Raw genomic sequence first — 12,536 nt, 5'->3', positions numbered from 1 at the left:
TCATCTGGAAGGTCATTGGGAAGGATGTTGGGAAGGTCATTTGGCTGTCTGGTCTAATTAGCATATTACGCTATTATTATTATAGATAAGTGAAATAAGCCAGAGAAAGACAAATACCACATATGATCTCACTTTTATGTGAAATCTAATGAACAAAATAAACTGACGAAAAAAATAGTAACAGAAACATGGATACATGGAACACACTGACAGCTGTTAGAGGGGAAGGGGGTTGGGAAATGGGAGGAGATTAACCAAAGAACTTGTATGCATAGCCCATGGACGTAAATAGTAGTGTGGTGAAGGACTGGCTGGAGGGGAGAAGTAGGGAAGTAGAGGATATCTATAATACTGTCAACACTAAAAAAGAAAATTTAAAAAAGAAGAGCTCAGAGAGGAAGGTAAGGGCCAGTTTATTAAGTGCTTTCTAGGTAAGGGAAGGATATTAGAATTTATTCCAGGTATGATTGGAGGCCATTAATGGATTTTAAGCCAAAGGATTTTATGCAGCTTCTGGTTGTTTCTTTATTTTGCCTGGCTACCTAAAGGTGTCCTCCATGCCTTATGTATTTTAGTGGTTAGCCAAGGATTTGGGCAGAGTTTGTACTCAGATTTTGGGACATACCCTCTCAGTGGTATCCTGCTTCCAGGGTCTCCCCCTGAATTTTCAGCTCTTTGGCCAGCCTTGAGCTATATCCTCTGAGATATTAAGCCAATAAGATTTCTGCCAAACTTACAATCATCACCCAAAATGGTTCTGTTATCTGTGATTTAGTGGAAGACTCCACTATTGTTTCTGTCTGCATTTTTTAAACATGAGGTCTTCCTCATATGTGTATAGTATAGTCGTTAGCTAGGATTTGGGGCAGAGTATACTAGTATACCCAGATTTAGGGTACCATTCCTACTGTGGCTCTCTTTATTCTAGGACTCTCACCCCTAAATTTTCAGATTATTTGCCAGTTTGAGCCAGTAAGGCTGTGTTATTGTACCATGTGAATTCGAGGTTTGGAGGAACACCTTTAAGAAAAAAAAGCCACAAATGTAATTTTAATCCATTGGTATTGCCATCTTCCAATGGTAAAATTTTCTCAAGTATTTGCCTGCTTTTAGTCACTTTCCATTGCTTTAAAATAGTCTACCTTTCTATTTATTTATTAAAATTTTATAATTAATAGCTATAAGAGGATATATCCAAATGATTTAGTCTGTTGTTATCAAAACATAGAACATTTATTATTTTATTTATTTTTTCTTATTAAGGTATTATATGTGTACATATCTTACCATTGCCCCCCCACCCACTCCCATACATGCCCTCACCCCGCAATGTTTTGCATCTGTTGGTTACTCTTATATACATGCATATAAGTCCTTCAGTTGATCTCTTATTTCCCCCACCTCTCCCTAACCTTACCGCTGTAATTTGACAGTCTGTTTGATGCTTTACTGCCTCTGTATCTATCTTTATGTTCATCAGTTTATAATGCTTTTCATTATCCCCAAATGAGTGAGATCATGTGGTATTTTTCTTTCATTGACTGGCTTATTTCACTTAGCATAATTAGAACATTTATTATTTTAATTTGTGTTTATATTAACAGTAATTTTGAAAATTTTCATGTTTATTAACCATTTTTATCCATTTCATGAATTTTCTGTTAATGTCATTTACCCATTTTCTATTTGTGTGTTCCTTTTTAACTTATTTGTAAGAGTTTCTTATTTATTAACTATATTAAGATATTAATTCATCAAACATTTTTATTTGAGGCTCAAATGAAATATGTTCTAAAATTTAAAGTTTTGTATTTGTGGTGATATTTGCATAGCCCATGAACACAGACAGTAGCGTGGTGAAGGACTGGCTGGAGGGGGGTATGTGCCTTTGACCGGAATTGAACCCAGACCATTCAGTCCGCAGGGTGACGCTCTAATCACTGAGCAACCCAGCTCAGTGTGGTTAGCTTTTATGATGTGCAGGGCAATGTTGGCAGTGACTTTCCTAAGCAAAATCTTGTCAGATATATTATCTTTGTACTTACTGATCTCCATGGCATTATTTTTCAATCATAATCATTTGTTGTACTCACCCATATTTAGTGTTAATAGGCTGCTGCATCTCTGCATCAGAGGAAATATTGCAAGGTAATTAATATTTGCTAAGGACACTGTGTGTCCTTACTAGAATGCTACTTAAACATTGTTCTCTCTTTTTTGTCCCTAGGAGTACACCATTGATGTATTTTTTCGACAGACATGGCATGATGAAAGACTGAAATTTGATGGACCGATGAAGGTCCTTCCACTGAACAATCTTCTGGCTAGTAAGATCTGGACCCCTGACACCTTCTTTCACAATGGGAAGAAATCGGTGGCCCATAACATGACCACACCTAACAAGTTGCTCAGACTGATAGACAATGGAACCCTCCTCTACACAATGAGGTCAGAAAGTGATATCCCTTTCTAAAGTATACTTGGGGGTAGTACTAGGGTTTAAAGCAGCATGTTTTAGGCTATCCATTGAAAATTATTTCAAGTTTACAGATTATAAATGCACACATAGGTGTGTATTCTTAACACATTTGCAGATAAACGTACTCATGGATATATCTGCAAATGTGTTAAGAATACACACCTATATATATATATATATATATATATATATATATATATATATATATATATCATATACACATATAAATTGAGAGTTGGCCATATGAACATTCTAAAAAACACATAGATATATATTCATGATGTATAAATGCTGCATACTCCAAGACACATGTGCACTAATACCCATGCATATGCATTTTCAAAAACAAATACACAGATTCACAGCCATATACATAGGCAAGAACATGGTGACAGTCAGAATAGGCTAACTTTAACTGTAACAACCAAGTACTATGATGCAGAGTTATGAGAATCACATCAGATAATGATGGATATTTTCTGAAACATACAATGCTATATATATATATATATATATATATATATATATATATGCAAAATTACAGTAGCATATGTTTAATGCCACATGGTATTGGAATGCTGAGGAGTGAAGTTTCCGAAGAACTTAAAACTGTATCTTCTAAGCCAGCAGTCGCCAACCTTTCGGACCTCACAGACCACCAGTTGGTGACCGCTATTTTAAGCAATATATAATGAGTCATCAGAAATATAAAATTGTGATGGTTTTTGTGCTTTGAGGGATTGTGATGGTTGTTATGCTTTGGGAGTAGAAAAGTATGATATACAGGATTAGGCAAAAGAAGCTTTACAGTTGTTTGTATGGAAAGTAACACAATAATCTATACTAATAAAAGCCTAGGTGGCCCTTGCACGCAACGTCATCACAGGATGGCTGTCAGATGACGGCCACGCACACAGCTGAGGCGGGGCCCGGTGGCCACTCTGCACGGTGAGGTCTGGGGGTCTCCCGCAGCTCTGCGCGGCTTGGAGGAAGCCGGTCCTGGTGTCTCCACCGCCTTGCACAGAGGAGGTGGGTCTCGGTGGAGGAGGCAGGTCATGGCAGGGGAGGGCAGTTGTGGGTGATTGGGCCAGCAGGGGGGTGGTTAGGGGGTGATCAGGCTGGCAGGCAGAAGTGGTTAGGGGCAATCAGGCAGGCAGGCAGGCAAGCAGGATCAAGCCTAAACTGGCAGTCAGACACCCCCTGAAGGGTCCCAGATTGGAGAGGGTGCAGGCTGGGCTGAAGGACACCACCCCCATGCACGAATTTCATACACCAAGCCTCTAGTCTATATATATATAAAAGCCTAAGTGACTGAACAATTGAATGACCGGTAGCTATGATGCACACTGACCACCAAGGGGCAGACACTCAATGCAGGAGCTGCCCCCTGGTGGTCAGTGCACTACCACAGCCAACCTCCAGCGGCCAGCCAACCTCCCACGGTCCCTCCCCCTGGCAGGCTGGCCCCATTGGCTCAGATCGGGGCGGCTGGCCAACCTCCCATGGCCCCTTCTCCCAGCCAGCCAACCTCCCACAGCCCCTTTCCATGGCCCCGATTGGCCCCGATTGCTGGCCAGGCAGAGGGACCCCATCCATGCACAAATTCGTGCACCGGGCCTCTAGTAGATAATACAAGAATAACCTCCGTGTTGTGTGTACTCTCAACTATAAACCTTTTGCCCACCCCTATATCTTTTATTTTTAAAAAATCTTTATTGCTCAAAGTATTACATATGTCCTCCTTTGACATCTTCTAGCCTGCCCCCATCCCCCACCCCTGGCTCCCTTTGGATCCCACTCTTCTGTCTGCCAATTCTGGGCTTCCTGTTAGGTACTTAGGTGCTAATCACTGTCAGGCACTATCCTTAGGCTTTCTGCAACCTGCTTGAAGCTCCAAGCAATCCACAGTTTGTGTCTGTCTCCACAGGCCTTGGCTGCAAGCAGGAAGGGCCAATCTGCCCTCTAATGTAGGTTTGTTAGCATCATGGGGCCCAGGGCTGGATCATCAATTTCCCTTGGTTCCCTGGGCTTCACCTCTGCCTGCCTTTGCCTGCTAGCCAGCTTTCAATCTTAATCATTCAATAGTCTGTTTCTGAAAAGGCTTTAGGTGGGGGAGGTGCTGTTTAGCTTTCAGGGAATATGGTGGGTGTGTTTTCCTGTCCCAGAGCTACTCTTCCATGAGTGGCCCAAAATATTACTCTGCCCTTGGCTGGACAGAGATAATAAGCTGGAAACATAGAGTTTTTATCACTTCTCCTGGAAGAAAATATCAGTCTGATTCCCAGGATATTGGGGCAGATCCCCTCTGCCCTTGTCCAGTCACTGAGGGCTCCTTGAGACTGTTCAAACCCATAAGCTTGGCCTCTGCTTTTGTTTCCTCAGAAAAGCTCAAAATGCAGGGTGTGGCATACAGGGATCCTGTGGGTGGGGCAGGCTGTATCAACTAGGGTGGGTCTTATTTCTTTTCCCACCATGAAGCTACTGGAAGCAGCTAGCTCCTTTCAGGAAAAATGGCCGTTTTGGTTTGGGGGCCTACAACCAAATGCTCCTGGCTGCTGTTTTGCTAAATCTCCCCACAACGCTTCCCACCCCAGTCAGTCTCCTTAGGCACCACAAGTCCGCACCTCCCTCCCTGCACAAAAGCCTGGGTTGTAGCTGCAGATGAAAACTCCTGGGTTCTGGGGGGATGGAGATGTGGAATTATAAAGAAGACTGAGGATGCTTATTGGGAAGGGCAGAAGATGAAGTTGAACAAAGGATTAGCCACCTGAAGATAGAGTTGGATGAATGGGAAGAAGATGTCCACTGGGCTCTTCATTTTAGTCTGAACTGGACAAGTTTAGGAAGATAGGAGTCTATGAAGAATGCCCTTGTGCTTATTCTAAAGTATGGAATAGAGGAGGTACAGAAGTTTAGAAGCATGATGAAGACATTGGTTCCCTTACACAGTATATGCTTCACCTTGGACCTAGGACAATGGGTCCAGAGGAAGACCTAAGTTCAAGACTGAAAATAAATGCTTGGATCTATTCATGACACCATGATTTATTCATCTGGTGACCTTTTTTTTGTAAGATACACATTACCTGTTTTCTCATTCAGGTAACAATGTAGCTGCTACCTTCTTGAAGACACTTAAAAAGCACAAATTGGATAAGGTCTGAAGAACACTTAGAATTTTTCAGAAAGTGTTTGTTATTCTACCACATTACTGTTATTATTTTTGATCCTCAGAAATTATATCTGGATTCCATGAGAAAACTACAGAATAATAGTAGCTTCTTAGAAAAATCCTACCAAGGATTGCAGGGCTGTGTAACTAGGGCAGTTGAGAATGAAGCCTTGTCTTGTTCATCTTGAGACCTCAAGACAACCATAAAAATTCAGGCCAAAGCTCATTACCTGATGCTTACTTCAGCAGCACACATACTAAAATTGGAATGATATAGAAAAATGAACAGAACCCTGATCAAAGTGATGCACATGTTTATGAATTTTCCATTTTATCAGACGTGAATATATAGGGAACTGGATTTCTATTAATGACATTTTATTTATTGATGAAGATATGGATACATATGTTCATTGTATTTTTCTTTATACCTATGGTATATGAATGTTGCATAATACATAACAGTAAAACAGTTCCAGTGATTATTTGAGTATGAGGGACAAGTACTCATTGAATTTAACTAGATTTTATCCCATTGACTTGAATCATTCATTCAACCCATTTGTGAGTGCTTATCATGTTTGTGGATTTTGGAATAAGTGCTGATCTATAGAGATAAATAAGACACATATCATGCTCTTAATGACCTTACAGCCCAATGGTTAAAGCAGATATGTGCACAGATAGCTGCACAATAATATAGAAGTCCTTAAACAGAGAGAGGTGCAAAATGTGTTAGAATTACAGTGCAAGGAACATCCAAAATCATGTTATGGCATCAAGAAAAGTTGTAGAAAGAAGGCAATGCTTATCCTATATCCTGAATCTTGAAGAAAGTGTAGGTACAAGGTAAGGTATAGGAAGGTATTCTAGGCAGAGGAAATAGCATGCACAAAGGCAGCTATTCATGAATTGACACAATTCATCATAAAACTAGGAATACAGTGATGAGCAAAAATAAATGAGGTCTCTGCCCTCACTTACATTTTAGTGGGGAAAACAATTAAATAAATCATGACAATAAAGTAGAATAAAGTGAGTCTATGGAGAATAGCCACAATGAATTCCAGAGGAATTCACTTTTAAACCAAGACTAAAAAGAAGTGAAGAGTTAAATTAGAGTAAAAGATAGAAAGAAAATGTTTCATAGAGAATGGGGGGAGGGAGGGAGAGAGAGAGAGAGAGAGAGAGCGGAAGAAGAAGAAGGAGAAAGGGAAAGGGAAGGGGAAGGGGAAGGGGAAGGGGAAGGTATGAAGGCCAGGGGAGTGAGGGAGGAGGTGGTAATAATACATTAAAGAAACTAAAAGAAGTTCAGTGTGACTGGACCACAGAGTAAAGTGCAGAGAAGTGGCCTGGGTTGAAGAAGGGCTGCTTAGAAGCTATGTCGGCATAAAAATTATAGGGCTTCATTAAAGAGTTTATTACAAAAGAATGACACAAACAGATTTGCGTTTTAGATAGATCACTCTGGGAGCAGTGTGGCAGGTAGATTAGAGGAAAGCAAGGATGAAGATGAGGTGCCTAGTTTTATGAGCTGCAATACTCTAATAATAATAGTAATAACAATTATATGTACTACAGAGCTACTATTGCCACTATTCAAACAACTCTAATCTTCACAAAAACTATTCAAAATAGGTATCATTTCTATTTAATTGATCTAGAAAGTAAAGCTTAAAATTAATAATGACTTATGCAAGATGTTGAAATTATTACGCAAATTAAGGACTGTCTGGCTTAAAACTACTGCTTTTTCCACTAAATAAGGTTTTTTAAAAATATATTTTTTATTGATTTCAGAGAGGAAGGGAGAGGGAGAGAGAGATAGAAATATCAATGATGAGAGAGAATCATTGATTGGCTGCCTCCTGCATGCCCCCTACTGGGGATTGAGCCCGAAACCCTAGCATGTGCCCTTGACCAAAATTGAACCCGGGACCCTTCAGTCCGCAGGCTGAGACTCTATCCACTGAGCCAAACCAGCTAGGGCTAAGTAAGATTTTTTTTAAAGGATATGGATCTATTATATGTTCAAAAGGTAGCACTGGTGGTATTTAGTGCCTGATTGGAAGTTGGTGAGGGTCAGGATGTTGTATGAATGCTTCTTGTAAGTAAATGAGTCCCCTAGGATAATGGAAGTACTAAAAGTTAGGAAAAAAATGATAATCTAAGTGTTAACATTTTCATTGAATGTGGATGAAAAAAATAAGCTTTTGGAAAATAACAATGATAAGGAAGTATATTGGGAAATACAGCCAAATAGAATACCTGTTTGGAAATATTTCTGCATGACAGATGAGGGATAATAGCCTGGAAGTGATACAGCATGTTTATCCTGTAGTTATAGGGAGACATTATTGTTTTTTAAAAAGTGAGCAACATGATCAGATCATTCATGTTATAGTTCAAATATGATAGATTTAGAATATATGTTCTGTAGTAAGACTATGCCTGGACCTCCCTCTGTAAAATGGGTTGAATCAAAACAATACTCGCCTCACAAGACAGTTGTGGGGAGTGAATATGATAAGCCATGTCAGTTGCTTGACATATGTCCTGGAACATGTCCACCTTGTAGAGGTGTTTGTGTTAATGTCCCTACTTTTATAACTACTTTAACACAATGGGGTTTTGTAAAATTGAATACATTGCACAGAGTGTCTTCTATGTATTAGGCTACACAATAATAGGGTTCTATACTTAATGTAGAATTAAAGAAAATAAGCATTCATTTCTCCGTCTTGCATCATCAAGAAGAAAGTGGTATATTTTTCTGAACCAATTAAGAGGCTTGCTCTCATATTAGACCTTCATGCCTTCCTTTATTCTTTGATTATATGAGTCAGTTTTGCTTATATACTTGGGGTGTTTGAAAGACAAATATTTTGAAAGATAAATTGTGCATGATGCCAGGACTTCAAATGTTAATGGCAAATCTCTTCTCTTCCTACTTTAGATGTAAATGGCTTGCCCTTGTGTCTTCATTATAGAGACTACCTGTGAAATGGACAGGGACCAGGGAAAGCATTTAGGTCACAATGCTAGTTGTATATGATTTAATGTAATCAAAACAACCAAGCATTGATAGCTTTATTGCACATGGTCCTTTTTTTGTAATGACTTTAGGAGATTCCACTTATAGTTCTTTATTCATTTAGCTCGCAACTAACTCACAGAAGTGGTTCATACTTAGTGAACCTCACTCTAATGAACAGAGGCAAGAGCATAGACGATAGAGTGGCTCATTTTGGACTCTGAGAAAGCTTGTAATGAGGGGAGAATCAAGTAATAGTACAAGTTCTCAGTCAATTACAAATTATTCTTTGCACTTCACATGGTGATATTAACCCCTACCTTCTAAGAGCTCATATCTTGCAGAAATGATAGGACACATTGTTCACTGTATTATAAGGCATAATAGAAGTTTCACAAACAGCCAACAATGAAGTGCTGTGAGCTAAAAACTACACATTTCATCATGATTTGGAGGTCTGGGCCCAGATATGGGAGAGCATCACAGGATTTGAGCTGGATAGATGGAAGAAAGAATGTACTCCCAACAGGTCCTCACACATTTGTTTCATTTTTGCCAGCTGCAAGAGGAAATTGGGGTCTTGAACTAATAAGAATTTCCTTTATTCTCAAAGGCAAGCTGCTGATCTCCAAGCAGATTGAGTTAAAAAGCTCACTCTAACACAAGGGGGATTTACAGATCATCAGAAGGTTCCCTCTAGTTTCAAAGAACATAGCTATTTTAGATGCTACCCCTAAACAGAGTATAGACCTATGTTGTAGTGACATGGACTTTAAAATTGGAATTAGGAGCTCCAGCTGTGAGTCCCAACTCTGGCACAGATCAATAGTATAACCATGGATAAGGCATTTCTCCGCTCTGGGCCTCAGTTTTTTTTGTTGTTGTTGTTGTTGTTTTAAATGGGCTGAAAATACCTGCTCTGCCTATCTTGCAAAAATAGTTATTAAAAAAGAAGCATTTATTGACTATCCAACCACCATACTAGGGATGGGATTACAATGATAAATAGAGACCCTTCTCTCAAGTTGCTCACAGTCCAGTGCAGAAGACAGACACATAAACAGACTGATAACATTATGTGCTGTTAAAAATGATCAAAGGAAAACAATTTAGGCAACACAAACAAACTTTATTAACACATCATGAAGTGAACAGACTCCAGAGGGAGAACTGCAAAATGGGGCAGAAGGCAGGAAGCTTTTATAAGATAAAGAATAAAGAACAAAGAAGAAAAAAACTAGAAAAGATCTGATTGGCAGGGGCACATAGTTAACCATGTTTGGTATGAGAAGGCCTAGAGTTGCCTTGGCATTTGGGGATTGTCTGATTGGATATACTATGATATAGAGTTTTACAGGGACACGAATTATTTAAGTTTCAGTTTGTTGACATGACCCTCCAGGCAGGAGTAGCATTATCTTGGGGCTAGGAGGTTATTTCAACAGTGATAAAAACTAAAGTATTTGTCCAAAGTGCTCTGGGATTTCTGTGAGCCAGAGAACTCAACTATGCCTGTAGGGCACATACAAAGCATTGTGGAAGAGGTAATATTTGAGCAAGGACTTGAAGGAAATTTGTTGCACATATGAAGAAAAAATGGCGTTCCAGGCAGGGGGGAAAATCAATGTGTACAAAGACACAGAGCATGAAAGCTTTGGTAAAATCACAAGTATTTGAAGATGGCTGGAGAGTTGGGGACAGTGTGAATATGAGAAAATGAGGCTGGAGCTATACATCTGAGTAATTGTTAAAACAGATGTGCTTCCTCTAAAGGCTAAATGCAGTGGTAGAGTGTTGACCTTCCAGTGTACTGAAGTCTTTTGCCTATAGTTCCAGGATTCAATGGCAAGCCTGAGACAACTGGGATTCTTGTGACTATTATGCTGCTTGGTTTGGGTGGTTGATAGTGGTATATTTCAAGTGACCCATCCTCTACTCCTCTACTGGTAATGGCTATTAATTTACTATCTTTTCTTTTTCACCATAAATCCAAGATCCTGCCCTTTAATCCATGATGATAGTAATAGCCTGTCTGGCACATCAGCCACTCCAGAAGTAATGTTTACCCTTTGGTTTTTAGAAAAAAACAGTTTTCTGAATGCAGACCAAATTGTTCCACTTTTAAAAGACCTAAGTGACATATTGCTTAGGGGCTCATACTGAGCTCCAGAGACCCTTGTCCCTATAAATTTAAGCTACTCCTTCCTCCATCCTCTCAATGTGTTGACAGTCTAGCTGAACAATGCATATACTCAATAACATTTAGATGTTTAACTGTTAGGACCCCAGTTAGTTCAGGAACATATTTTTTCTCTAGATATGTTTTTCCTATTTTATGCCCCCATTTGAAGATTTTTATTCTACATGAAAAAAAATCTAGAAATAATTTTATATTTTTCTGTAGGGCAGTTGTTAATAAGTAGGTTATTCATGTCCATTTTCTAATTTTTAGAATTCTCAATTGAGCTATGGCATGTATATTTTAAGGCCTGCAAATATTATGTGCATAGTTCCCCAGGATTATGGGTAAGAAATGTGTTCTAGCCCTAACCGGTTTGGCTCAGTGGATAGAGCATAGGCCTGCAGACTGAAGGGTCCCAGATTTGATTCTGGTCAAGGGCATGTACCTTGGTTGTGGGAACATCCCCAATAGGGAGTGTGCAGGAGGCAGTTGATCAATGTTTCTCTCTCATCGATGTTTCTAACTCTCTATCCTTCTCCCTTCCTCTGTAAAAAATCAATAAAATATATATTTTTTAAAAAAGAAATATGTTATACACATTGCAGTAGTCAAAGGTTAAAAATGGGAAATTATCTTAGTAAAGTGAGAGGTATTATCAAGATATGAGAACGAGAGCTTCATTTTCCAGAAGGGTCACTTTCAGTATGCCAAAGGCAAATGGACACTGAAGACATGGATGTAATAGCATATGAAATGGATTTTTTTTTTTCTTGTTGGCTTAGTGCATTGGGTGAATTCCCATTTAAAAGCAGATGACTTACATGTGATAGTCAATCTAGTTCAAGAAACATGTACAAAAAAATCCTAAAAATGCAAAGCACTGTATAATAATTGCAAAATAAATACTGTTTTTTGTATTAATGATATAGTACAATATAAAAATCATAAAATAGTATAGTAAGAATAATCTCTGATATGTGTGCTCATTTTGAAAATGTGCATACAGTCAAACCTTGGTTCTCGAATGTCTGCTATCTTGAACAGTTTGTTTCTTGACCAAGTTGTGCACAGGAAAATATCTCAGTTGTCGAACAAAACTTGACCCAAAGGCCCTTTCATGCTGATACCTTTCTCTCGGATGGCAAAGGAGAGAATGCACGAGTATGAGTCAATTTACCACTAAACCTCGCATTCTTACCATCTCAGGAAATTGTGATGTGAATATTTTCATGTTGTTTTTAGCTTTTGTTGCTGCTTATTATTATTAAATGCATACAGTAAGTCACCATAGGTCCTAGGAAGGTTAGTGATAGCAGCAAAGTAAAAATGAAAGTTGTGAGAACAATAGAGCTTAAGAAAGAAACAATTGCAAAGTATGATAGAGGTGTTCAAGTGTTGTCTGATCTGGCTACTGGTGAAATTGATTATTCGCATAATTTTAAAACATAAGAGACCGTCAAGAGTGTTGATATTGCTAAAGGTGTGAAAGTGTTCGTGAAACAATGATCACAGGCAATTGAGAAAGGTTAAAACGGAATCATTTGGGGGTCTGGAATGGATTAATTCAATTTATATTATTTCTAATGTGAAAAAATGATTTTTTAAAACAAATCACTTCTCAAACAGCCTTCCATAATGAATTAAGTTTGAGAACTGAGATTCCACTGTA

General features: G+C 38.9%; 1 protein-coding gene across 1 annotated transcript in view; it reads left to right on the top strand.

Moving 5' to 3' along the window:
* The window catches only part of GABRA3 (gamma-aminobutyric acid type A receptor subunit alpha3), a 212,719-nt gene that overhangs the window by 114,405 nt on the left and 85,778 nt on the right, over positions 1-12,536 (top strand). The window contains exon 5 of the mRNA XM_080653598.1: positions 2,228-2,448. Within this exon, the coding sequence (XP_080509724.1) occupies positions 2,228-2,448 (221 nt within the window). The remainder of the gene's footprint in view (positions 1-2,227; positions 2,449-12,536) is intronic.

Source organism: Plecotus auritus (assembly GCF_963455305.1).
Source record: "Plecotus auritus genome assembly, chromosome: X".
Taxonomy (NCBI): Eukaryota; Metazoa; Chordata; class Mammalia; order Chiroptera; family Vespertilionidae; genus Plecotus; species Plecotus auritus.
The sequence above is the reverse complement of the archived record's forward strand: the minus strand, read 5'-3'. Positions and strand labels throughout refer to the sequence as shown.